The 27,278-nt window shown below is 46.0% G+C and overlaps 1 protein-coding gene across 9 annotated transcripts in view; it reads right to left on the reverse strand.

The window, feature by feature from the left end:
• The window catches only part of EPB41L4B (erythrocyte membrane protein band 4.1 like 4B), a 159,478-nt gene that overhangs the window by 97,092 nt on the left and 35,108 nt on the right, over window positions 1-27,278 (reverse strand). For all 9 annotated transcript variants that reach the window (XR_013535843.1, XM_078374101.1, XM_035254233.3 and 6 more), the window contains exons 2-5: window positions 16,258-16,362; window positions 3,772-3,814; window positions 2,542-2,620; window positions 16-60 (exon numbers count right to left, since the gene is read on the reverse strand). Coding sequence is in view for 8 of the 9 variants with exons in the window: in XM_078374101.1 (XP_078230227.1) it covers window positions 16-60; window positions 2,542-2,620; window positions 3,772-3,814; window positions 16,258-16,362 (272 nt within the window). In the remaining variant the exon portion in view is untranslated. The remainder of the gene's footprint in view (window positions 1-15; window positions 61-2,541; window positions 2,621-3,771; window positions 3,815-16,257; window positions 16,363-27,278) is intronic.

The raw sequence follows: 27,278 nt of genomic DNA on the forward strand, positions 1-27,278 counted from the left end.
CAAAAACATACTTACTTTCCAGAAAGAATGTCATGCCTGAGTTGTAAAACAAACAGGTACCTGACAAACATATACAAAAGTCAACAGACGATAACTCTCCCAGCCACTCCCAATCCCCAGCTTCCCATTGCAAACCCCACCCCACACACAGCATGGAATTTTGCATTGTAAAAAAGGAGTCCAAATCAAATGAGAACTTCGGTGGAAGCACCTCCTCTTGAGTCTCCAGGAAGGCATCCCAGAACCTAGCAAGGAAGGCGAGTGCATGTGGGGAACTTGCAAGATACTTGCAGGATGGAGCATGAGACAGGGGAGGGTCCAATGATGGCCTCCACAACCTCCTCGGTGCTGGAGGAGAGCTGAACCCGGCACACGGGCATGCAATATGTCCACTAACCCAGGCAGGGTGGGGCCCGCGGGGTCTGGCTCTCGGCCAGCTCCACCAGCAGATTTCAGATATGCTGCAGTGGATTGTTAACAAAGAGTTTGCAGCTGATTCTAGTCAAAAACTGCCTGGGGCTTCCCTGCCCCCTCATCCAGTGTAAGTGCAGACTCTGTCTTTTAAAACACAAAACAGGTACACACATACACACATAAACACAAAACAACAAAAAAAATCCCAGTACTGGACTGCAAATGGTTAAAAAACAAAAAGAGAAAGAAGTCAGCAAATAACACGCGTGGGGTTTACTTAGGTAAAAAACAAACGTCTTGCTTAAATAAGAGGGGTATTTTTTGTTTGTTTTGTTTTTTTACCAGGAAGACGTAGGCAACAGAACTACTCACAATGCTTTGTAAAAACCAAAACTGCCTGTACTCTGCTCCCTACCTACGGAAACAGAGTCCTACACACAAGAGTGGCCCCCAGGAGTCTGAGCTGTTCAATAGCTTCCCAGGTGTTTCTGATTCACACAACCCAGGTTAAAAACCACTGGCTTTGATGACAGCTAGAAGCAGCATTCATAGAGGACTCTGAGGAGCAACACTAGAATGATCGTTTGCCAGAAATCAAGGTCGAGGGTGTTGAAGGTTCTAGTACATTCCAGAATGTTCCTGCTTTCTGATAAGGGCTTGGCCACCACTGCACTTCACTTCTGAATGTCAGGATACCATCTTGTGTACTCATAGACAGGAGACAAGTCTATGGCCAGAATTCTTGATTCCTACAGGAAAACCTAACCATAGAAGCCCAGCAGGAGCCTGGGTAACAAAACCCTGTCTCTAAAACAAAACAAAACAAAACAAAAATTAGCCAGGCTTGGTGGCATACACCTGTGGTCCCAGCTACTAGGGAGGCTGAGGTGGGAGGATCACTTGAGCTTGGGAGTTTGAGGCTGCAGTGAGCCATGATCACACCACTGCACTCCAGCCTGGGTGACAGAGTGATACCTTGTCTCCAAAAGAAAAAAAAAAAAAGCCCAGCGGAAGCCCAGCAGTCCCTTCCTATGGAGGAATGGTGATAGCCAGTCAGTCTTGAAGACATTACTTAGGGGTCATCTCCAACCTAGTGACCACCACCATGAACCACCCAGCAGCCTACTTGTCACCACTGCAGTCCATCACACAAACAACGACAAGGAGGCTCTGGGGACATTAAAAGCAGGAAAAGGCTTTGTAGAGAATTTCACTGATGGAAGAGAGGCTGGAGGGAAACTACACATTTAAAAGGTTACTCAAATTTTCTTTTTCTTGTTCCCTCTTTCTGAAGTCCAAGACATAGACACAGGCAAACACAACATAAAAGAAATTCAGGCCAGGTGCAGTGGCTCACGCCTGTAATCCCAGCAATTTAGGAGGCAAAGGCAGGCAGATAACTTGAGGCCAGGAGTCCAAGACCAGCCTGGCTAACATGGCAAAACCCTGTCTCTAACCAAAAATACTAAAATTAGCAGAGCATGATGGTGTGCGCCTGTAATCCCAGGTAGTCAGGAGGCTGAGGCAGGAGAACCGCTTGAATCCAGGAGGTGGAGGCTGCAGTGAGCCAAGATCACGTCACTGCATTCCAACCTGGGTGACAGAGCGAGACTTTGTCTCCAAAGAAAAGAAAAAGAAAAAGAAATTCAGGGGAGCTAAAAGATAACATGAAGGGATTTTAACAACCTTGCTGTAATTACTTTAGTTTTTTTTTTAAAAGAGGGTTCCTTACATTATAACAATAGAGAATACTTTGCAATCCCTTAAAAAATAAGATGGCGATTTAGGACTGACAAAGGCTTGTCCAATATTTGCCTTCCCTTTTTGTAGCTGAGATAAAAACAAAACACGACAGAACAACCAATCAATTTACCCAGGGTCCAAGAAAATAGAAGTGTGACAAGAAAATGTATCTACTAATTTCTATCCACTCAGAAAAATGTCAAATTAAGCAAAGCTGTGGATTTTTAACGGAATACAGAAGCAAAGGAAAAGTACTAATAACTCTTGCTCAGAAACAGAAAGACAGCAGACAGAAGGGGAGGCAGACCCACAACTGGGAAGAGCCATAAATGACATGTGAGGCAGGTGGTACTGGACGGGAGCTTGTTTTGCATCATGGCTTACCTTGTAAACTCCTCACGAAGGTTGTTTGGTTCTGAAGAATAGTATTTAACTCGAAAGTGCAAAGCATAAGCAGGTCCAACTAAACATTTGGAGACAGAAGGTTGAAGATGTTTTTCCCCCAGTTTTGGAGATTACAGAATGGACAAAAGGAAAAGCATGTTAAATCCACAACATTTGGCATAACATCAGGACAGACTGGGCATGTGACGCTAGTAAATTCTTTTCAGTCCTCATCAGGGAAACTGAGACATATGGACTTCTGTATTGACTAAGATAGTTTAGCTAGTAACCTCATTCTGGAAGAAAACCCTAGTGATCTAAATGGATTACTAAAAGCTGACATTTTACTTTCACCCCTGATGCCACAATACTCCAAACTGATAGCAAGTTTTTACAAAGTACAAAGCCTGGCCGGGCACGGTGGCTCACGCCTGTAATCCTAGCACTTTGGGAGGCTGAGGTGGGTGGATCACGAGGTCAAGAGATCAAGACCACCCTGGTCAACATGGTGAAACCCCGTCTCTACTAAAAATACAAAAAATTAGCTGGGCATGGTGGCATGTGCCTGTAATCCCAGCTACTCAGGAGGCTGAGGCAGGAGAATTGCCTGAACCCAGGAGGCGGAGGTTGTAGTGAGCCAAGATCACGCCATTGCACTCCAGCCTAGGCAACAAGAGCAAAACTCTGTCTCAAAAAAAAAAAAAAAAAAACCAAAGTACAAAGCCTAAAGGAAAATGATGTAAGTGTTCTGTTATCTAAAAATACTTTAAAGTACTTTTAAGAGAATATGAATTTTAAAAAATTACCCAAGCATAAACAACGTTAAAGAAATGTGGTCACCACACCTGCACACTGAAAAAGCTGTAGCAGACTATCAAAGATCCCTCCTACTCTCTCATCTTGAGTCTATGTTGTAACTCATTAGAAAGTAGATATAATAGGTGTAAAGTTGACTTTCTGAATAGCAGATTAATCAGTTCTCATTGGCAGAGGCGTCTGATTTCAAATGAGAGCCCAGTTGGTTTTTCTGTACCCACTAAACACTTTTATTCAGATTTTAAACTCTCATCTTTGGCTAGCCTTAAGAAATTAAAAATCTTCCACTTAATACTGAATTGATTTTAAAATGCTTCCAAGTTCTAATGAAAACATAACACCTCAAAACACTGGCAAAGGAGTTTACTCTCAGAAAAAAGAAATAAACTTGTGGGCTAAATTCTGCTTACTTACTTTTCATCTGCTTTTTTATGGGTTTGGAATGATCCAGCCAGTGCTGAAAGAAAGAAAGAAAAAGTTTCTTTAGGAATAGTTTATCAGCAAGTTTATTCAGCCCTCACAGTTACCCTCTAAAACCTTAGTAATTCTACCCATAGAAACCAGGGTTTGGATCAGTTCATGGGTTATCTTAGGCTGGGAAACTGCAAAGTGCTTGGGATGGTATAAAAAATTCGACGTTTATGCATATATGTGCATTTTTCTGGGGAGGGGAATGCCTTGTTTCTGGAAGTTTTACAAAGTGGCACCTGAAAGAACATAAAACCCCTTAACAAACTGATCAGCAGAACCAACAACTGCCTTTTCCTTCTGAGTTTCTCAAGTTACAGCCGATCTTCTCCAAGCATTCCAGGTCTGCACTAATCTAGCACAAAGTACAAGCTACATTGCCAATAATCTCTCATCATACAATGGTTTTGTAGTTGTCGCCCTAAACTCTTTAAAATACAGAACCAAAATTCACAACCCCTTTATTCTTTTGCCAGGAAAATGAGCCACACTGCAAATGCAAAGGCAGGCAAGGATTTGCCTAAGATCATTTTGCTCTGGCCAGTGAGGGCATTTTAACGTCCTCTAGCTTTGACCAAAAGAACTGCTTCAGTCTTATCCAAGGAGATTACAAAACCATCTGCCTCATATAAGTTTCTCTATGAGTCAAAGTCATTGATACCGTACTCCTGAGGAGCCTCAGTCACTTCACTTCCATGGAGAACTACATTTAGGAACATATACTGAGCCCCTCTGTGCAGACGTCAGCTCCTGGAGGCCAGGAATTGTGTACTTAATTGTTTCCTGTGCCGGGCACAAAGTATGGAGATGGAGTCTCCCTCTGTCTACCAGGCTGGAATGCAGTGGCATGATTTTAGCTCACTATAACCTCCACCTTCCAGGTTCAAGAGATTCTTCTGCCTCAGCCTCCTGAGTAGCCAGGACTATAGGCGTATGCCACCATGCCTGGCTAATTTTGTATTTTTAGTAGAGATGGGATTTCACCATGTTGCCCAGGCTGGTCTTGAACTCCCGACCTCAGGTGATCCCCCCATCGCTGCACCTGGCCAAGATTCTTGATAAATAAATAAATGTTAAATAAATACTTTTTTTTAAAGTGAGGCAGGTAGGGACTGTTCCCATTACTTTATGTGGACTCAGTACATGCTGGAACTTCCCTGTTAAAAAGACAGCTGGGGGTGACACAGGCAGAGTGGGCTTCTCAGGAGTTATTCAGAGGCAGAGGCCATTCTGCTGACTACCAATGGGCTTCCAGACACACTCACGCTCTGCGCAGCCTAACAACGAGGAAGGACAGGACTCTACTGGTACAGTGTACTCCACACCTAACCAAAGAGGCCATTATGACTGTGTGGGAGGAGGGCGATAAGGACACACAAAAGCAAATAGCAGATGATTTATAATACAATAAGCTGGGGGCAGTGCAATGGGAGATTGTGGGATGGGGGCTTTTGTCATCTCCGCTCCTGGCCAGGCAGCCATGTAATGTCACCACAGCAGGATGCGTATCTCAGAAGCACACGTACCGGATGCTTTATCTCACTGTTAATAGCTTTGAATTAGAAAGGACCTAAATGTCTATCAACAAAGACAGGTTAGAAAACGGCCCATCCATATAATGAAATACTACTTAAAACTGACGTAGGCCTATATTTACAGATGTGGCAAGAGAACTGCAGCACAGTGTTACATGAGAAAAAAAAATCAGGTGGCATCCCATTTATATAAAATTAGTATTTTCTATCCAGATATGTCCAGAAGGAACTGCAGAGGTTATTTTTGGATGGTGGGGCTGTGAATGTCATTTGCTTTCTTTTTACCTTGCCGCATAATTTTTTATTTTAATGAGAATATTGTTTTTAGGGGGTGAGCTGGGTTGTCATGTCCATATTCACTTCTTGTTTTATGAGTTCGCCTCATTAGAATGAGATGCCACCAGTGCCCTCAAACAAGCTGAAAACCCCCAATTCTGGCCCCTGGAGGGCGCTGACACAAACTTGATTTAAGCCCAATATTTACTTTCCTACCAAGTATCATGCTAATGGCTATGACTAAACCTGTTCTCACTTCCAAAAGAATTCACCACTCATCCCCTAGTCTACTTAGCCCATGAGAGGCTTGACGCTTAAAGGAGCTTGTTCCATTTCTTTCTTTTGTCAAGTCTCCTTACCATTATTTGAGTAGAACAAGTTTAGGCCTCCCTTTCCTTTCCCTCTACTGTCAAAGTCTCATTTTGAGCCAAGTCCAACTTGTGTGGTCTCCTTGGCTGTGGTTTTCAACCCTGGCTGTGTATTCGTATCACCAATACTTGAGGAACTTTGAAAAAGTCAAAACCCAGGTCCCACCTGAGACTCATTAAACAGAATCTCAGAGCATCAGTTTTCATATATGCTTCCAGTGTGCCCGTTAAATATTTTGTAGTGAGTTTTCCACGTCCTTTCCTCCCCAGGAAGAGGCTCTGATAATCTTGGAGATCTAGAAACAGCCACAACCCCTTCTCAAAATTGCTGTTTGGGCTCTGCAAAATCTCAAGCAATTTCAGGTTTTGCAGGCTAGTCCAAGAGGTGAAACCGCCAAACATCTATGGCTGGTGTGCACTCACAGGGAGACCACAGCCAGATGCTGGTAAGAGGTGACTGACTGCTTTACCCTCAGGCCACACTGCAAAAAAGGGACCCCCCGCTTCCGCCCCGAGCCATTGCAGGCTGGGCTTCCTGCTCAGCCTCAGAGCCCTGCCCAAAGCAGGACCTGCCAGGGCAGATGCCTATGAAAAGTCTGGGGCTGGTAAAGCCGAGAATGGAATCAGAAACGGCTTCCTCATTTTAAAAGCTCCTTGAGCCCTTGGGTGCTTGGATCAGGTTTTGCTTGCCTGCATCAGAGACAGTAAGAAACCCAGTCACAATCCTAAAATGAGAGATGACAAAACCTATCATGTATCCAACCGGTTCAAAATGATCTGACTTTCTTCTTCACGGCAGCAGCCTTCCAGACTCTGATCACTCCTATTTTATCCCACAAGCCCACCTTGTGACATGAACACTGGAGCAATGAAAGCCTAACGTGACAATGAGTAAACTGTCTGCTACACTCAGCTTTGAGGACTGTATTCAACAGCAGCGGGACCTGTCTTAGATGTTCACCTGTGTCCTGGCTAAATATAGCCATGCCGCCTGTGGGTAAACGCCAAGGCAATGGCTCTGGCCCTCTTAGCAGACCATTAAACCAGTCACTGGAAACAGATAGGTGCATTTCTGAGTTCAAATGGCAGGACATTTTACTCAAATACTCTAGCGAGTGTTAGAAAGGTGGTTTCTAATCTGAATTTCTCATCCAAGTCCATCTGGCAAAATCCTTTCCATAAATCGAGATGTGTGAGATGATCTTGGCAAGGCCCATCTGTTCCAACAGTACATCAGTTCTGCAAATATGACACCCATAAGGCTGGTCGTAGAATCTAATCATCGAAAATCTACATGGCAGCATTGGAACTACAAGCCCTCAGAGTAGCTCAGGGGTTGAAGAACATCTAACAGCTCTCTGCCAGAATACCTCCTGAGCCTTCACCATTAAGTCTGAGTGATGGCACTCATAACGGGATTTCTAGTACCTGTAAATTTTCTTGGCTTATAAAGTATCTGAGCCAGAGATGGAGGCTCACACCTGCAATCTCAACAATTTAAGAGGCTGAGGCAGAAGGATCATTTGAGCTCATGAGTCTGAGATCAGCCTGGACAATACAGCAAGACCCCATCTCTACAAATTAAAAAAATATATATATATAGCTAAGCATGGTGGCATACACCTGTAGTCAGATACTCCCAGCTACCGAGGAGGTTGATGTGGGAGAATTGCTTGAGCCTAAGAGATCAAAACTGCAATGAGCTATGATCACACTAATGCACTCCAGCCTGGGTGACAAAGAGACCCTGTGTATATTAAAAATAGGCCAGGCATGGTGGCTCACATCTATAATCCCAGCACTTTGGGAGGCCAAGGCAGGTGGATCACTTGAGGTCAGCAATTCAAGACCAGCCTGGCCAACATGGTAAAATCCTGTCTCTACCAAAAATATAAAATTAGCCAGGTGTGGTGGTGCGTGCCCATAGTCCTAGCCACTTAGGAGGCTGAGGCAGGAGAGTCCTTTGAACCAGGGAGGCAGAGATTGCAGTGAGCCGAGATCACACCACTGCACTCAAGCCTGAGTGACAGAGTAAGACCCAACACAGATATCTGTGTATATATAGTGTTTAAATTAGAGCTGAAAGGAATCTGAAGAGATAATCGAATTGTACCCAAAGGATGAAAAGAGAAGGAGATGAACATCTTTGGAGTTCACTGTGTCGCATCCATCCCCTGACTAATGCCAGGGTGTGGGACGGGCAGCCTGATAAGAGGTGGCGCTGGAATTCAAACTCACAGCCCTATCAGTGTCAGCACTCAGTACTCCAGGTTTCCACACCACAGACTAGCTTCAAGTGTCTTCTCTGCCTATGGCGGGGATCTTTTCTCCTCCCCATCAGGATGAAACCCTATAAACTCATTTAACACCAGCTACTTGCTGGTGTGAGATGATTTCCTTGGAATCATCTAAATCAGTGGTGGAGATCCCTTTAGCAGCTTCCCATTCAGCACCAGTATTTGCACATGGGCAGGAAAACATTCGCCCTCCCTCCCAGTATTCAGAGACAGGCTGTGGAGAAGCCTATGGCATTTCTTTTTTCTTTTCGAGACAAAGTCTTGCTCTGTCATCCAGGCTGGAACGCAATGGCACCATCTTGGCTCACTGCAACCTCCGCCTCCTGGTTTCAAACAATTTTCCTGCCTCAGCCTCCCAAGTAGCTGGGGTTACAGGCATGTGCCACCGTACCCGGCTAATTTTTATATTTTTAGTAGAGACGGAGTTTCACCATGTTGGCCAAGCCTGGTCTCGAACTCCTGACCTCAGGTGATCCACCCATCTCGGCCTCCCAAAGTGCTGGGATTATAGGCATGAGCCACCGCACTAGGCCCTGTGACATTTCTTGAGTCCAGTTTACATTTCTTTGGACCACCATGCAAAGAGGCAGAAGATCAGGGCTCAAGTTGCGGCTCTGCCACTCACCTGGTGTGCGGCCACAAGCAAGGCCCCCCAACACACCTCTCAGCCCCGGCTCCTAAGCCTTAGCTTCAGCCCCTATGAACAGAACTACTCCCTAAGCACTGTCTATGGAAACTGCACTGAACCAAATGGGTGGAAGGAAGGCGTTTTGTTTGATTTCTGGCACTCATAACATAGAACCCACTCTTAGCATTTATACTCTATGATGTCCCCGCCAGGTATACCTAGTAGTCACTCCTTTCTTCTTATAATTACATCTGATATGGCAAGAGTACCCAATAGTGTCCACCCAAATGACAAATGTGATGACATTGTGAACAATCATTAGAGCAAAGCCAAAGAAGCCACCAAGAGTCCCTTTAGTGGCCACTGAGCCCTCCTAGCAGGCACTGTATCTATGTACTAACCTCACTATAGGGCCCTGCACCTCTTATTGACAGATTCTAAGTTGCTGCAAGGGCCAGGGGACAAATATCTGACAAGTCTTGAGACAAAGGTCAAAATTATCTATTTTTGATTCCTTACTGCAAAATGTACCCTCAGAAAAAGTTCCCTTTTCCTGTTGAAAAGGGGCTTAGGAAAGGGACTTATGGTAGCCACATCCACCCTCCAGGACACCTGCTCCCAAGAGAGGAAGGGAGGCTCCTGCATGGTGGGGCTATTATTACCCCTGCCCCTCCTCTGCCTAGCAAACTCCTCTCATTCTCTGTGCCCACATCAGTGTTTACCCTTCCTCTTGGAAATCTTGCTCATTTTATCAATAATACATAGACACTCCCTCCTCCAGACTCACAGAGGAACCTTTACACTGGCCCTTTAGAGGACTGAATATATTGTAGTTCAGGGGATTACTTGTCAATGTCTCCTACCAGAATGTGGCAGGCAGAGACAATATCCAGCTCATTTGTGCAACCATAGAGCTCAGTGCTAAGTGAGCACTGAGCTCACTCAAGTCAGAGTTGGCTGAATGGTATTGACTAAACATTCCCTTTCTCCCTTCTATATGTGTATGTACATGTGAACTAAGTGCATATTGGAGCTGTACAGCCAAGTGGAAAGTGCTGGGCTTTGGAGTGAGACCAAGTTCTGAATCCTGGCTTTAACCTTTACAACATTCTTAGGAACATTAGTGTCTCTGAGCCTCAGCTTCATCATCTGTAAAATGGGTATGTTTTATGGCCTACTTTATAGATCAGTGACTTATATTCAATAAGAGTTACATAAAGACTTTAGTTCAATGCTCGGGGCTCAGGGCGAGAACTGGGTAAATAGCCGTTATTGTGATCAGGTGGTGGGAAAGTGAGAAGGTGCAGGCCTGAGCCCCCAGCTCTCAGAAGCAAGCTTTGATTCCCAGCCCCTGCTTTGAGCTGTACCAAAGTGAAAACTGCAGAGTGGGTCCCTGGATCGCCTCCTGTTTTGACATGGAAAAGGGAAGCAGGAGGTCCTAGTCCCAACTGCTAAAAATAGGTGATATCAATAGGCTTTGACAGTTGCTTCAACCAGGGTAACTGGGTTGGGCAGGGCACTATGGAAACCAGGCCTGGCTCTTTTCAGGGATCTGGGGATATAAACTGGGTATGCAGAGAGCCATGCCAAGAGCCCTGCAGCTGCCAACCCTCTGGTCTGCATGTCAGGGGCTGGGTAGGAATGTCAGAGCTTGAAGGAGGCTCAATTATGGAGCAATAAGCCAACAGTCAAGTGAATCATTCCCTTCCGGGTCCACCATTGCCCTCCTGTCCGCAGGAACACCTCACCTCCTATGACATCCCATCACTTCCCAGGTCCTGTGAAAATCAGTGACTCCAAAAGCTATCTCAGCAGACTCTCCCAAAAGGCTCTTGTTTAAATTTGCTAAGGTTTCTCCCACAGGACATGCAGGCCTTACAGGTTCCAATCAGCTAACTGTGCCTTCTTAGTAGGGGGTTAGCACCCCTGGGGGCAGTGATGACTTCTGGTGCCCCTTCACACTGCCCAGCTATGAAGAGGAGACCCAGACCTATGTCTCAGGTTACAAAAACTTTTCTCCTCCATTAATCATGAATTCTCTGAGTTCCTCAAAATCCCCATGAAAGAGATGTTACTACAATGCCTCCACTTTACAGATAGGAAACTGAGGTTCAAGAGTGCAGTATACTAGAAAGAGTACACAGACCTGAAATTGCAAAACTTGAGTTTGAATCCAAGCTATACTATTCGCCAAGTGACTTGCCAAGATCGAAAGGATTTTTTTTTTTAACGATCTAGAAGACAGTAAAAGAAAGATCTAGAAAGAATACACAGACCTGAAATTGCAAAACTTGAGTTTGAGTCCAAGCTATGCCATTTGCCAAGTGACTTGTCAAGATCGAAAGGATTTTTTTAAACGATCTAGAAGACAGTAAAAGAAAGATCTAGAAAGAATACACAGACCTGAAATTGCAAAACTTGAGTTTGAGTCCAAGCTATGCCATTTGCCAAGTGACTTGCCAAGATTGAAAGGATTTTTTTTTTTAATGATCTAGAAGACAGTAAAAGAAAGGTCTAGAAAGATTTGACAAATGCCTCTCCTCAGGTCCCTTCTGGGGCTAAAAAAGAAGGTTCTAGCCAGGCGCGGTGGCTCACACCTGTAATCCCAGCACTTTGGGAGGCCGAGGTGGGTGGATCGCGAGGTCAGGAGATAGAGACCATCCTGGCCAACTGGTGAAAGCACATCTCTACTAAAAATACAAAAATTAGCCGGGTGTGATGGCATGCGCCTATAATCCCAGCTACTTGGGAGGCTGAGGCAGGTGAATGGCTTGAATCCAGGAGGCGGAGATTGCAGTGCGCCAAGATTGCGCACGCCAGCCTGGCAACTGAATGAGACTCCATCTCAAAAAAAAAAAAAAGAAGGTTCTAGGTTAAGTGTCTTGTCCCCAAGAATCATCATCAAGTTAAGATGAGGAAGTCCTAAGTTTTGAGATCTAATTTTAAAAAGTTTAATTGAGGGCCGGGCGCAGTGGCTCACGCCTGTAATCCCAGCACTTTGGGAGGCCGAGGTGGGTGGATCACGAGAAATCGAGGCCATCTTGGTCAACATGGTGAAACCCCATCTCTACTAAAAATACAAAAAATTAGCTGGGCACAGTGGCACGTGCCTGTAATCCCAGTTACCCAGGAGGCTGAGGCAAGAGAATTGCCTGAACCCAGGAGGCAGAGGTTGCGGTGAGCCGAGATCGCGCCACTGCACTCCAGCCTGGGTAACAAGAGCAAAACTCCGACTCAAAAAAAAAAAAAAGTTTTATTGATATATATATATATACAAACAACAAACCCAAAGTCAAACAATCAAATGACCACAGAGGGCACAATAAGATGTGCATAGGATAAAAAACACTTTGACACTTTGGGAGTTCAGGACACGCTTGATGAGGGGTGGGGGGGGTCATTTGAGATGGTCTGGAAGGGTGGCTAGAAGTTTAAACAGGTGAGAAACAGCAGAAGGAGACATAGCACAAGCACAGAAGTAAGTGCAGGCATCATCAGACCTCAGAAAGCAAAGGTGGGAATGACCAGAGGGCCCTGGGAGCTGCTGCTACTGCACAGCTCTCGAATCCTCAGAGCTGGAGGCAGACAAGGACCCCACCCTCCCACCTGCTTTTGCCTCATGTTCAAAGAATTGGAGGCTGGAAAGACCTGAGAGCCTGAGCATCTGCAGGTGTCTGGCCTTGGAAAGCCGCCTGAATCCTGCTGTGAACACCCCTCCTGCTGCACAGTGACAGGGCACAGGCAAGTGGGAGAGTCTTCCAGCCAAGTCAGCAGAGGCTCATGGCAAAGTCCTTCATAATGGAGTCACAGACTTTCTGGGAATCTGAGTGGCTAATGAGGGGTCACATGGGGATGAGGACATGCTGCCAAGGGAACAGGCATAGGTTCTAATGGCAGAAGTGACAGATACCTTCTCCTTTCTAACTAGAGAAGACATTTGGAGCAGACATGCCAACCTCCCCTTTAGCTCAGAATGTAAGAGTTCTTGGAGAAAAGGTCCAAGTACCCCATTTTACAGATGGGAAACAGCAGCCAGAGGAGAAAAAGTAGCCTATCTAAAGCCTACCAGACTGTGGCTGTGTCCCCATCCACAATCTCATCTTGAATTATAGTCCCCATAATCCCCACATGTCAAGGGCAGGACCAGATGGCAGTAACTGGATTGGGGGTGGTTTCCTCCATGCTGTTTTTGTAATAGTGAGTTCCCACGAGCTCTGATGGCTTTGTAAGCGTCTGGCATTTCCGCTGCTTGCACTCACTCTGTCCTGTCTCCCTGTGAAGAAAGTGACTGCTTCTCCGTTGCCTCCTGCTATGATTCTAAGTTTCCTGAGGACTCCCCAGCAATGTGGAACTGTGAGTCAATTAAACCTTTTTCCTTTATAAATTACCCAGGCTTGGGTCTTTCTTCACAGTAGTGTGAGAATGGACTAATGTACTCCCCTTTACACCCAGAATCTGAACATTAGAACTGTAAGTGTTACTGGAGAACAGGTCCAATAACCCATTGTACAGATGAGGAAACAGAGGCCAGAGGAGAAAGGCAGCCTATCTAAAGCCTACCAAATGTTCATAGGCAGAGCCAGGAACAAGGTGCAGTCTGACTTCTAGTCCAGGGCCATAGATATTCTGAAGCCAAAAATACTACATGCTTTAAGACACACAGGAGAAGGGAGAATCAAGAAGAGTTGCAGGGAAGAGGAGGGCTAGAGACTGGCAGATGCTGGAAACAGGTGGAGGATGCCGGGACAGAGAAGAGAACTCTAAATGTGGCATCTGGGAAGCAAGTGGAAATAGGACTGCTGCTGCAGGTGTAGAGTAGATGGAGGAGAAAGAGGCATGCTCCCTTCACTTAAGACTTAAAAAAAATGATGGAAAGACAGAATCGGAGGTGTAAGGGAAGAAAATTCGGGGAGTTTTAGCCTGATGACCTCAGTCTTCTCAGCAGGTGAGGCAACTGCTGGAACAAAGTCTCTGTGGGGACTGGATTAAAGGTCTGTGCTCAGATCCAGACACAGACCTGTGGGGTAGCCAACAGCCAATCTGGAGCTACCAAGGCTCAGGGAGAGCTCGGGGGCTTGGACACTGCTGAACTTGTGATCAGTCTGTGATTGGTGCTGGTGCCAGAAGGCACAGGCCGTGGTTCTCTCCAGCAATGCCTGGCAGGCTGGGACAAGTCACAGAGGAAACAGATGGGCCTGCGTGTCAAGGGGAGGCCAGGGGACAGTCACGGGGGCAGGAGAATCAAAGGCCAAGTGAGGACACAGGTGAGGTGACCGAGGCCTGGCCCAGGCTGGGAGGAAGGCCAGGGCAGGAGGAGGCTGGGAGGGAAGAAAGTGCAGAAGGAGACCATCGTGGGCCAACCCCAGAGGGAGAGGAACTGAGAACATGGAAGGAATCAAGGGAAGTTATCCTGGAATGGGGACTGGCAGAATTCTGGATCTTGGAATGCAGGTGGCGACAGGGCCCACAGGAATCTATGTGAAGTCTGCTTAAATGAAGCTTAAATGACAGGAAACAGTGTCCAGAATATGTAGGAAGGCCATTAACTTCAGTCCTGAGGCTGCCCAGAGGAAGAGGAAAACTGAGACATCAGAGGCCTCAAGGGATGCGAGGGACAGTTGTGAGGTCAGAGGGCAGGGCCCAACTTCAAAGGAAGCAGAACTGGCCTGAAAGGCGGAAAGGGAAACGCTGCTCCGCCCCTCTCCCAGGCTGGGTGGGCGGAGTGAGACTCTGGCTGAGAAATGAGAAGGAACCCGGGAGGGTTTGAAGAGGACAGTTCAGGGAGGACACAGTTTGGGGATGGGATGGGGGGTGCTGAACAGGAAGTCCTGAAGGTACAGAGGAAGTGGCTGAGGTTGAGGGGACACCCAGTGGGAGTGTCCACCCCAGAGGCACTGTATTCAGGATGCATTCCCATCCAGATTCCAACCGTCACCTAAGGACTCAGCATTTCACTAACATTCTCCAGCACACCTAATTCCCAGACACCAATTTTGTACATCTCCACCTTACAAATGTCACATGTCACCTGACAACTTCCAGATACAATCAGGAATTATCTGATAAGTATCTCCCAGTAGACAACCTTAACCCATAATGAGGAGTTCCAGGTCTCCAGCGCAAACATCCTGATCAGGGAACCCAGCTTTTAATACACTGTCTAAAACAGTGCTTCCCCTTCCCCCCGTCAACCCCTTCCTTGCCTTTGTTTTTCTTGACTCCTATTACCATCTGGCATATGACATATCTATGTGCACTGCTTTATCCGCAATGCTCAGCACAGGGCCCAGTGCATAATGGGCATTCCATAAATAGATTTAGATTGTCGAATAAATTATCTTTGAAACCCCAAGCTAGATTTTGTTGGGAAGGGGAACTATGAAGTCATTCCTGCTTTTGAAAAGAGTGGGTCTGAGCTTTGTGGAGTTCACTCATTCTAACATCTCCACCGTGAACAGTTCTGTGTCAGGCTAAGCAAGTCAAGTGCTGACCTAACATATCTTCCTGGGACCTGCAAGATGGTTCTTGTGCAACACCAAGACCTGCTCTGACCTCCTCCATCCCCAACCCACTAAGCCTGGCAGGCATTCAGCTGCGTTCACAGCACCTGCTCTTTACCCAGGCAGACTCTACAAGAAGATGGTGGTGCAGCCTCTTCTTTCTGCTGGTTAAAAATAAAAGCAGCAGCATTAAATGAGCTTCTTTTCTTTTCTTTTTTTTTTTTTTTTTGAGACAAGGTCTTACTCTGTCACCCACGCTGGAATACTAGGAAGGCTGAGGTGGGAGAATCGACTGAGCTCACTGCAGCCTTGACCATCCGGGTTCAATCAATATCCTCCTACCTCAGCCTCCCTAGTAACTGGGATTACAGGCATGTGCCACCATGACTGGCTAATTTTCATATTTTTTGTAGAGATAGGGTTTCACCATGTTGCCCAGGCTGGTTGTGAACTCCTGGACTCAAGCAATCTACCTGCCTCAGCCTCCCAAAGTGCTGGGATTACAGGCATGAGCCACTGCACCCAACCTAAAAGAACTTCTATAATGATGTTTCTTCCTTCTACCTTTTCTAGAAATGTGCCTATAATGCATCCCTAAAGCATCTCATTGACATCCTCTCCCGGTTACTGGTCACCTCAAGGGTAGGGGATCCTGCAGGCCTGGTGACACACGGCACGTGGGCCCCACAACCACCGTCCCAATGCCTATGACTGGAACAGCATCACAGTTTTACTCCTGTTTTTCTCTACCCATTTCTAGCAACTGTCGATGTGCGATTAGCAATGAAAAGCCAATCTGTTCTGAAATGAATCAAAGCAATAACTTACCGCAACCTGGGCAGAGTCGAGGAACTGGAGGCCAAAGTAATCTGTTTCCACAAGGTCCAAGTGGTACACAATCTGATCAAACAAATCCTGGCCTTTGGCATGTTTCTGGAAGACAACGGGGAAGATGAAAAAACCTAGGGTGAGATGGCCAAATAAGAAAAAAAGATTTTTTAAAAAAACCCCGCTTCTCTTTGTAAATTGCTTACACATCCTCACACACAAATTTTTAAATTTGTAATTATTTTGATAAGTGTAATATAAACTCATGATTAAAGAAACTCAAATGTCACATAATAGCATAAAGTTAAGAATCTCGATAACCCTGTTAACCTTTGCTAGTCTCTCCTTACAAAAAGAATACTTTTTGGATGAATACCTACCTGGGAAGGTAAGCTTTGCCAAAATCAGACATGCTTGAAGAAGGGTGTAACAGGGACTTACTCTAGCATAGCGAAAGCTGGGCTGTTTCTCAATGCAGGCAATCTTACTGAGGAAAGAAACCTCATCCTCTGAAATTGACTCTTCCAGCCTTCTGATTTCACAAAGTAGGTAACCAAGGCCCCAAGAAACACAAAGACCAGCCAGAGGTCACAGGCCACGAACTAGGACTCAAACTCAAATTCCAGGTTCACGCCAAGGTTTTGGCTATGTGGTATACACATGGGGCATGAGCACAGGAAAGCAGCCAGAGACATAAGGGGTCAAGTCCTGCATCTGCCACTTGACCTCATACAAGTTACTCCTCCTAATGCTTCTATTCCTGCCCCTGTAAAATGGGCCGCAGGAAACCTGCTCTCCCCACCTCTCCTTGGGAGAAGTGAGAGTTCGAATGAGAAACCACTGCAAGAATACTGAAGTCTTTGACAAATGAAAGACTTCTTAACAGTCACCCAAGCAGGACACAGACATGCTTCTCAGATAAAACAACGTCACTGTCAATAGATCCAAACACAAATATGTTTAAATCTAAGTGTCATAATCACAAAGAAAAAAAACCCAACTCCATAGGATGACTCGAGCAGCAACTCCTTATTATGGAAACTGGTAAAGAAAGGGAAAGAATCCAGCACTGACTCTTCCTTTAACTGCAGCACTGGGTAACCTAAGAGTAGATGGCAGCATATGCAAAAATTAACTCAAAGTACACCGAAGACCTAAATGTAAGAGCTAAAACTATAAAACTCTAGAATAAAACATAGGCATAAAGCCTCATGACCTTGAATTAGACAACGATTTCTTAGCTGTGACGCCAAGAGTGCAAGCAACAAAAGAAAAAATAAACTGGACGTCATCAAAATGTGCGAATTTTTTTTTTGCTTCAAAGGACATCGAGACACAAGGAAAGCGCAGACAACCCAAATGGGAGAACATGTTTGTTTGCAAATCATGTACCTGAGAAGGGACTTTTAATCTAGAATATATAAAGAACTATTACAACTCAATAATAAAAAGACAAATATCTAATTTAAAAATAGGCAGAGGGCATATATAGCTAGTTTTTCTACAAACATACAAATGGTCAATAAACACATGAAAAGATGCTCAACATCACTAGTCTTTAGGGAAATGCAAATCAAAATTTAATTAAATACTACATCATCACACCCACTAGAAAGGCTATAATTAAAAAGGCCAGACACAGTGGCCCATACCTGGAATCCCAACAATTTGGGAGTCCAAGGCAGGCAGATCACTTGAGGTCAGGAGTTTGAGACCAGCCAGGCCAACATGGTGAAATCCTGTCTCTACTAAAAATACAAAATTTAGCAGGGTGTGGTGGTGGGCACCTGTAATCCCAGCTACTCAGGAGGCTGAGGTGGGAGAATTGCTTGAATCAGGGAGGTGGAGGTTGCAGTGAGCTGAGATTATGCCATTGTACTCCAGCCTGGGCGGTAGAACAAGACACCATCTCAAAAATAAATGAATAAATAAAAAGACAGATCATAACAAATGTTGGAGAAATAGAAACCCTCATATACTGCTGGTGGTAAATAAACAAATAAAAAGACGGATCATAATAAATGTTGGGGAAATTTAATATTTCAAATTTGGAAAAAAAGTTTTGCTTTGGAAATAGCCTGGCAGTTCCACAAATGGCTAAACACAGAGTTAGTTACCACATGACCCAGCAATTCTACTCGTAGGTAAGAGAAATGAAAACATATGTTCATGCAAAAATTTGTACATAAATGCTCGTAGCAGCATTTATTTATAATATTTATAATATTCAAAGGTAGAAACAACCCAAATATCAATTGATGAACGGATCAACAAAATGCAGTATAACTGTACAATGGAGTACCACTTGGTCGTAAAAAGGAATGAAGTGCTGATACATGCTTCCACATGGATGAACCTAAAAACACTATGTAAGTGAAAGAAGCCAGACACAAACAGCCATACATCATATGATCCACTCCTAAGAAACTTCCAAAGTAGGGAAATCTATAGAGCCAGAAATTAGATTAGTGGTTGCTTCAGGCAAAGGGGTTCGGGGGATGACAGCTAAGGGGAGTCGGGTTATTTGTGGGGGGAAGTAGGATTTAAACGAAATGTTCTAAAATTAGTTGTGGTGACAGCTGCACAACTCTGAATACACTGAGAGTTGTTGGATTGTACACTTTAGATAGGCAAACTGGATGACAAGTGAATCTAAATAAAGCTTTTAAAAATAGTAGGTGGGTGGAGTTTTTCTTTATTAAAGTATTTCAACAAATAAATGAAGAAATAACAGAACTGCAATATCATCATTTTGCAACCTCTAAACGGGTGGTAGGCTCTAAGCACTGAACATCAGTGGTACTAACTCTCAACAGGAGACAACCAGACATTATCCTCCTGATAAGAACATCCCATCCCCTAAGGCGTAACCTTGCTCCCCAACCTTTCTCTCCACAAGAGTTGGCCTGTGAGAAATTCTAGAAACTAATCAGAACAAATGATCTCATTTCTTTTCTTTTTTTTTTTTTTTTTTTTTTTTTGTTGAGATGGAGTTTCACTCTTGTTGCCCAGGCTGGATGCTGCAATCTCAACTCACTGCAACCTCTGCCTCCCGGATTCAAGTGATTCTCCTGCCTCAGCCTCCTGAGTAGCTGGGACCACAGGCATGCACCACCAAGCCCAGCTAATTTTTGTGTTTTTAGTAGAGACGGGTTTCACCGTTGGCCAGGCTGGTCTTGAACTCCTGACCTCAAGTGATCGGCCCACCTTGGCTTCCCAAAGTGCTGGGATTATAGGTATGAGCCACCACACCTGGTCAAATGATCCCATTTCTGTCTTCAACAAGCAGAACACAGGGAAGATAAGAGACAGAGGGGATACCTACAGATTAAAAGAGATTTAAAAGACACTTTTTTCTTAAAGGCAAAACAAAACTGCAATGTCTAAGGATGCACATTTGGGTGATAAAACTAGAGAAGAACAAGGAAGTAGTCATAATAAAGTCAGGGTAACTGTTGATCTTGTGGTAAGGTTACACTAAGGGCTTCTGGGCGGTGCCAGGGTTCTCCCTGACTTGTGTAGTGGTATCAGGATGCCTGCCTTCTCATAACCCAATAAACTGGTACCTTTGTTTTCTTTGTGCAGATGTATTTGTTTGACACACACAACAGCAATACTACATCATGGGATTACAGCCTGCAGCCTCTTTCCCTCCTCGATGCAGTCCTCTTAGGCAACAATTCAACAGAAGCAGAAGGCAGGATGTGCAACTAGGAAAGGAGGCTGGGGGATGAGACGGCCTGATCTCTCCACAACAGGGATGCAGAGCCAAGACGCAGCAACACTCCGGAACGCTTACTGTTCCACCATTATAAAGATAATTACGAAGATGAGATAAAAAACAGGGAAAATGTTAATGACGATGTCAGAAAACAGACTTTAAAGGAATAAGCAAGCTGTGATTACAACTAAATAAAAATATATATGTGTTATGTACATAGACTGATAAAAACAGGAAATTTGCTAAAATGAAAATTGTTGTACAGATGCTCCTTATGATGGGATTACATCTCAATAAACCTATTATAAGTTGAAAATGCACTTAAGGCCAGGCACAGTAGCTCACGCCTGTAATTCCAGTACTTTGGGAGGCTGAGGCTGGAGGACTGCTTGAGGCCAGGGGTTCAAGACCAGCCTGGACAACATAGCAAGACCCCATCTCTACAAAAAAGTAAAAAAAAAAAATTAGTTGGGCATGGTGGCATGTATGTGTAGACCCAGCTACTCAGGAGGCTGAGGCAGAAGGATCACTTGAAGTTCCAGGTCGCAATAGCTGTATTGCCCACTATACTCCAGCCTGGGTGACAGAGTCAGACCTTGACTTAAAAAAGAAAAGGAAGGAAAAAATGCACTTAATACACCTAACCTACCAAACATCACAGCTTAACCTAGCCTACCTTAACTGTGCTCAGCAAAAATCACTGAACGCAAAGCCTATTATATAATAAAGTATTGAAGATCTCACGTAATTCATTGAATACTGTACTGAAAGTGAAAAACAGAATGGTTGCATGGGCACCCACAGTATGGTTTTCACTGAATGCATTATTACTTTCACACTATCATAAAGCCACAGAGTCCTCAGTCGAACCATTGTAAATTGGAAACCATCTATATTAGGATGGAGCACTGAGAAACCCAGATAGCTTTGTTGCCAAGTTTGTTTTAGATAGGGTCTTGCTCTGTCGCCTAGGCTGGAGTACACTGGCAGGATCATAGTTCACTGCAGCCCTGAACTCCTGGGCTCAAAGGATCCACCTGCCTCAGCCTCCCCAGCAGCTAGGATTACAAGCACAGCCCACCACACTAGGCTAATTTTAAAATATTTTGTAGAAGCGGGGTCTTGCTATGTTGCCCACACTGGTATTAAACTCTGGGCTCAAGTGATTCACCTTGGACTCCCAAAGCACTTGGAGGTGTGAGCCCCCACGCTCGCCTCTCCCCAAGTTTTAACAGTGATCTTCTGGCAGTTGTCAGAGAACAAATACAATTTCTCAAAAATCACCATTCTCGTACTTTTCCTTCTTGACCTCAACAACCCATACTTGGGAAACTTTTTTCCCCTATACTATCCATCGCTACTGGTTCTACACAATACCTATCATCATGGCTCCAGTGCTTCATTAGAGAATCTCCTAGTGGGACAGAACTAGCTAAGTAACACTTTCAGCAGCAGGATGTGGCAGAAAAATTGGGCCAGGAGGAAGTCAGAAACCTGTGCTCTAGTCCCAGAGGTACCACCAACTGCGACCTTAAGCAATTCACAATTTCCCCAAACGCATATTACCAATCCAGACTTGTCCTGCGGCAGCAGACCGGCCATGGCGCCCTGAATACACAGGGCCAACAAAACTCAAATGGCCCAAAATCCAACGTGTTCCCCACCTGGGTCTCTCTGTGTCGGTTCCGGGCTAACCATCCCATCACGCAGAGCATTAACTGAACATTAGGTAAAATGAAGAGGGTCAGCCTAGGCTGCTGTCTAGGTCTTTCTAAATCTCACATTTCTGATGTTTCTAAAATGGCTCTTAGTGTAGAAGGGCTCGAGGTGGAGGTTGGGAAAGGGATCTTTTTAGGGGTAGCAGGTTCCTCCTGCCAAGCCAGATGCTCGCTGAGCTGGCTTGGAGGTGGAAGACGGCAGGGGCTCGGGGGATAGGTTCCATCTTCACTCAACTCTGGTGCTTTTTTGTGTATCTCTAGCCGCCCTCCCATATGTCCCCCAAGTACGCTCTTTGTTTGCTATCTTCTGCTGGAAGAGAGAATTCCCAACGGCCCTTTCCAGCTTCAAGAATAACCTGGTTAAAGTATGTGGGCTGGAATGGCAGGGTCCTTAAAACAGGGCTCTGCAGCGCGTTACGGGTAGAATGAAGACAGGGTGATCAAGGCCACTGCCCCTGAAACCACCATCTCTCACTCCTCAGGCCATTGGGATATCTTTGCTGGTAGCCTGAGGTTCTTATTTTGCTTATTCACTGGTTCCTACCTGTGCACCCGATAAGAGATACTGCTGGACAGCTGACGTCTTAACTCCCCCCCAAAATAAATGAACTATCCTGACCTTCTTAGATAAGATGCTGCTGGCAACGTCTGACTGCAGTCTGACCCAAGCACAACATTAACAGGTCGGATCTGGTCCTGGAAGAACAAAGAAGATAGAAGCCAGTGTCCCCTCTCAAAACTAAGAAAGCTCCAGACAACTTACTTCGCCTGCACCACCAGCCTGGACACCCCACCTGGGGCAACCCCTACAAATCCACAAACTGTCTTCTCAGGCTTAGCCCAAACATTCTGTCTTTCAGGAGCCTGCCCAACTCTACTCCCGCCCCTGGAGAAGTAAGTGCTGCCTCCTCGGCATTCCCGTAAGCAGGCACGTGCCTTAAGTGTATACACGCTCATCACACTGCACTGCAGCTGCCTGTGCTCCTGTGTCAGGGTCCTACCTCTGACCGAGAGCACTCACTCCCTGAGGACAGGGCCCAGCAGTGTTCCTCTGAGTACTCACATCTCTGTCCCTCCGTCCCCAAAGCACAGTGCCTGGCTGGCACACAGCAGGCCCTCCATAAATGACTATTTTATGCAGGGAGGGAGGTAGAGAGGGATGGGTGGGTGGGTGGGTGGGAGGATGGATGGATGTGAATGGAAGGATGGATAGCGGTGGGAGGTGGGGTAAGGTCTGGTGCCAAGAAAGAGATGTTCTGGATGAGCCATGCTACAACACTGACAACAGACTGGTGATGCTCTACCGGCGGCAGGCCTAAAAAAGAGGACACACTCATTAAAATCTTTTCAAATTAAGTATTCCACGAACAAGCACCTGGGGAACCGTGTGCACTGCCAAGGCTGTTTACCTAAGCATAACTTCGTTGTCATTATTCGAAGCGCTGTTGAGAGGTTATAATAGGAGATGAGTTACTGTGACAAGCCTGGAAAGCCATTCCTTGTTGCCTTATCATACCTAGTCTCCCCCTCTGTGATGAATTCATCCACTCATTTAACAAATATTTCCCAATTGTTCATCAAGTCTCAACCACCATTCTGGGTGGGTGTTGCAGACACAGCTCATGTTACTCCCTCACTATGGGAAGCCCTGTAGGAACTAAAGGAAGCTCTCACTGAACAAGTACTTCTCGAGGGGCCAAGCCATCCAAAACAGCATTGGGACTCAAACCCACGGGTAGCAACACCACTTCCCTCCCTGCCTTCTTAAGCAGAATGCACCAAATGTAAACGCTAAGTTGGGATCCCCGTTCTGAAATGCAGTCATGCTCCATCTCCTTCCAGAGTTGTAGAGTGAGCTCTTCCCAAACACAGCAGGCTCCAGAGAGCTCCCACCTTTTGAGTTCTCACATCGATGTTTTCTAGTTTTTCTGCCAACACATTAACTTTTCACAAAGACCAGCAACCGGTGGTTTTGAGTCAGTCTGTCTCTGTAGCAGCTTCTGATGACATGAGCTAAAAATAACTCAGCTCATTAAAATCATGTGTAAAATAAGAGTACATAGTTGCTAGTGAAAGACGGGCAGACAGGCAGCAGGAGACAGGATGGCCATTGGGATATCTCTGCTGGCCAGCCCGAGGTTCTTATTTCGCTTATTCACTGGTTCCTACCTGTGCACCTGATAAGGGAGACTGCTGGACAGCTGATGTCTTATCTGCCCCCCAAAATAAATGAACTATCCTGACCTTCTTAGATAAGATGCTGCTGGCAACGTCTGACTGCAGTCTGACCCAAGCGCAACATTAACAGGTCGGATCTGGTCCTGGAAGAACAAAGAAGACAGAAGCGAACCCACCCAAATCTCATTAGTCTCAATAGCATAAGATGCCAGGCAGCCCAGGTAGGTTTGAAAGGAGGAAGTAAGCTGTATGTGAGCATGCCAGTCAAATGTGTACATCCTATTTGTGAACTTAATTGTAAAAGCACGGTGCTTGTGCAGTCAAAAGTGATTTCAGGAGCCATCTCCTTGAGGGTAAACGTGACTCTCCTCTATCTACTTGCCCTACATCCATCAGATGACGTGTCTATCTTTTTTGAGACAGGGTCTTGTTCTATTACCCAGTGTGGATGGAGCACAGTGGCGCCGTCACGGCTGATTGCAGCCTCAACCTCCTGGGCTCAAGTGATCCTCCCACCTCAGCCTCCTGAGTAGCTGAGACCACAGGAGCACTCCACTATGCTGCCTAGGCTGATCTTAAACTCCTGGGCTTCAGCAATCCTTCTACCTTGGCTTCCCAAAGTGCTGGGATTACAGGTGTGAGCCACCACTCCTGGCTGGCATGTCTTTCTATGGCCAGCTTTGGGAAGGCCTTTTCCCTTCCATCTCCATCACGGCTCAAGACACGTCACTTTGTACCTGCACTTCAGCAACAGGTCTCCAAGTGGTCCCATCCTGTAGTTGGAATGATAGTGTCCCTCTAAATTCATATATTGAAAACTAACATCCAGTGTGACAGTACTAAGTGGGGCCTGCAGGAAGTGATTAGGTCACTAGGGCCCTGCCCTCAGGAATGGGACTGGTGCCTATATGAAAGAGGCTGAAGCCAGCGGCCTCGCCCATGCTGCTGATTGAGGATGCAGCAACAAGAGGCCACCCACGAGTACCTCGCCAGCCACTGAATCTGCTGGCTCCTTGTTCTTGGACATCCAGGCCCCAGAGCTGTAAGAAAAAGTTTCTGGGCCAGGCATGGTGGCTCACACCTACAATTCCAGCACTTTGGGAGGCCAAGGCAGGAGGACTGCTTGAGTCCAGGAGTTCCAGAGCAACCTGGGCAAGACAGGGAAACCCCATCTCTACAGATTAAAAAAAAAAAATTAGCTGGGTATGGTGGCATGTGCCTGTAATCCCAACTACTCAAGAGGCTGAGGCGAGAGGATCACTTCAGCCTGGGAGGTTGAGGCTGCAGTGAGCTGAGATCATGCCACTGCACTCCAGCCTGGGTAACAGAGCGAGACCCTGTCTCAAAACATGAATGAATGGCCTGTAATCCCAGCACTTTGGGAAGCCGAGGCAGGCGGATCACTTGAGGTCAGGACTTTCAGACCAGCCTGGCCAACATGGCAAAACTCTGTCTCAACTAAAAATACAAAACAGCTGGGTGTTGTGGTGCACACCTGTAGTCCAGCTACTCAGGGGGCGGAGGCAGGAGAATTGCTTGAAACTGCAAGGTGGAGGTTGCAGAGAGTGGAGATCATGCCACTGCACTTCAGCCTGGGCCACAGAGCAAGACTTCATATAAAGAGGAGGGGAGAGGAGAGGGGAGGGGGAGAAAGGAGGGGAGGGGGAGGGGAGGAGAGGGGAGGAGAATGGGGAGGGGGAGGGGAGGGGAAGGGGAGAGGGAGGGGGGAGGGGAGGGGGAAAGGGGCGGGAAGGAGAGGGAGAGAGAGAGAGAAAGAGAAAAAGGGAGAGAGAGAGAGAAAGAAAAAGAGAGAAAGAGAAAGGAAGGAAAGAAGGGAGGGAGGGAGGGAGGGAAAGGAAAGGAAGAAAGAAAGAAGTTTCTGTTGTTTATAATTTACCCAGCCTAAGGTATTTGGTCACAGCAACCCAGAGGGCCTAAGACACCCACCCCGCAGTGTGTCCCTCCGGACACCCACCTTCCCTCTGTTTGCCAGAATGGTCTTTCTGTAAACACTGCCCTCATCTCAGTCACTTCTCTGCTCAAAAAACATCCACCAGGGAATGAAGTGCAGGCTCCTCAGGCTGGTGTCAGGGACTCTGCACCATCCACGCTGCTTAACCTATTTCAAGCTGTATCCCCCGCAGGACCCCATATGTACCCTAGGCTCCAGTCAAACTGTGAAGCACGTTGCTCTCCAAATACAAGGCCCACCCCACTATGCACAGCAGGCCCCGCCTCTCAGGCTTGGCTGGTGTCCTTCCTTTGCCCAGGATGCCCTTCTCCCATACCCCCATTCCTGTCCCCACCTGCAACAAGCCAATCTCTAGGGCCAATTTCAAGTAACACTCTTCACTATTCAGCTTCCTTGTTGGCAGCACTCTGCCCTATTCATATTTGCTTCTCTGCCAGCTGACATTCTGAGGCTCAATAAACATAAACACTAATGTGGATTAAGGAGAATCCTCAGTTCCTACAACAGTCTTCAAACAACTCACTTTTCAGAAGCCTGATGTGCCTGGTCCAAATCCATCGGAACTCTCTGTAGCTGGCCAGGACCTGGATGCAGAACCCTGTTACTCCGTCATCCCTCCCTTGTCTGTCCTAACGCACACTGGGACACTGATGTTTTGGAAGCCATATTCCACTGCAGCCAATCCTTGTGGCTAACAAAATGCTAACAAGTCCTGGATTTTAATGCATGAGTTAAAAAACCACCAAACTAATTGTAGTAATGGTTTCTAACCCAAGTGCAGCCTTTGCATTTGTTCCAACAAAATTGCATCCTATTTAAACTGGCCTATGATCTATCCTATTAAGAACATTACAAGTCTCAGTCTGTTATTCCATTTATCAGTGATTGATCCCAGTTTTACAACATGTGAGAAATCTGATAAGCAGGGCTGAGCTGGGGAGTGGTGGTGCTGGGGTGTCTTTCTTTATTTAGTTCGACAGTACCTAATGGCACCTGTCCGATGGTAACTTCAACCCCAGGCATGACTGCACAGAGCTGTACCACATGGGGCTGTGCCGTGGGACTCTGAGGCAGAAATGGTGTGCTGGAAACCAGTTCTACCACTTCTCTAGCAATACGACCAAGGCCTCAGGCACCTCCAACTCCTGTAGTACTCCCATCTGCCCCGACCAAGGCCTTAGGCACCTCCAACTCCTGTGGTACTCTCATCTGCCCCGACCAAGGCCTTAGGCACCTCCAACTCCTGTAGTACTCTCATCTGCCCCGTCATCCTTGCTAAATCATGGTAATAAGGAAAAAGCAAGAGAGCAAATGGGCACACACTGTGCACTGTGGTGTTCCATACAAAGGAACTATTATGACTTTCATTGAAACCTATTTCTCCCACTTGTCCACAGGAATAACATGATGTGCTTTTTGTCAGATGCTTAAT

Source organism: Callithrix jacchus, chromosome 1, assembly GCF_049354715.1.
Source record: "Callithrix jacchus isolate 240 chromosome 1, calJac240_pri, whole genome shotgun sequence".
Classification (NCBI taxonomy): Eukaryota; Metazoa; Chordata; class Mammalia; order Primates; family Cebidae; genus Callithrix; species Callithrix jacchus.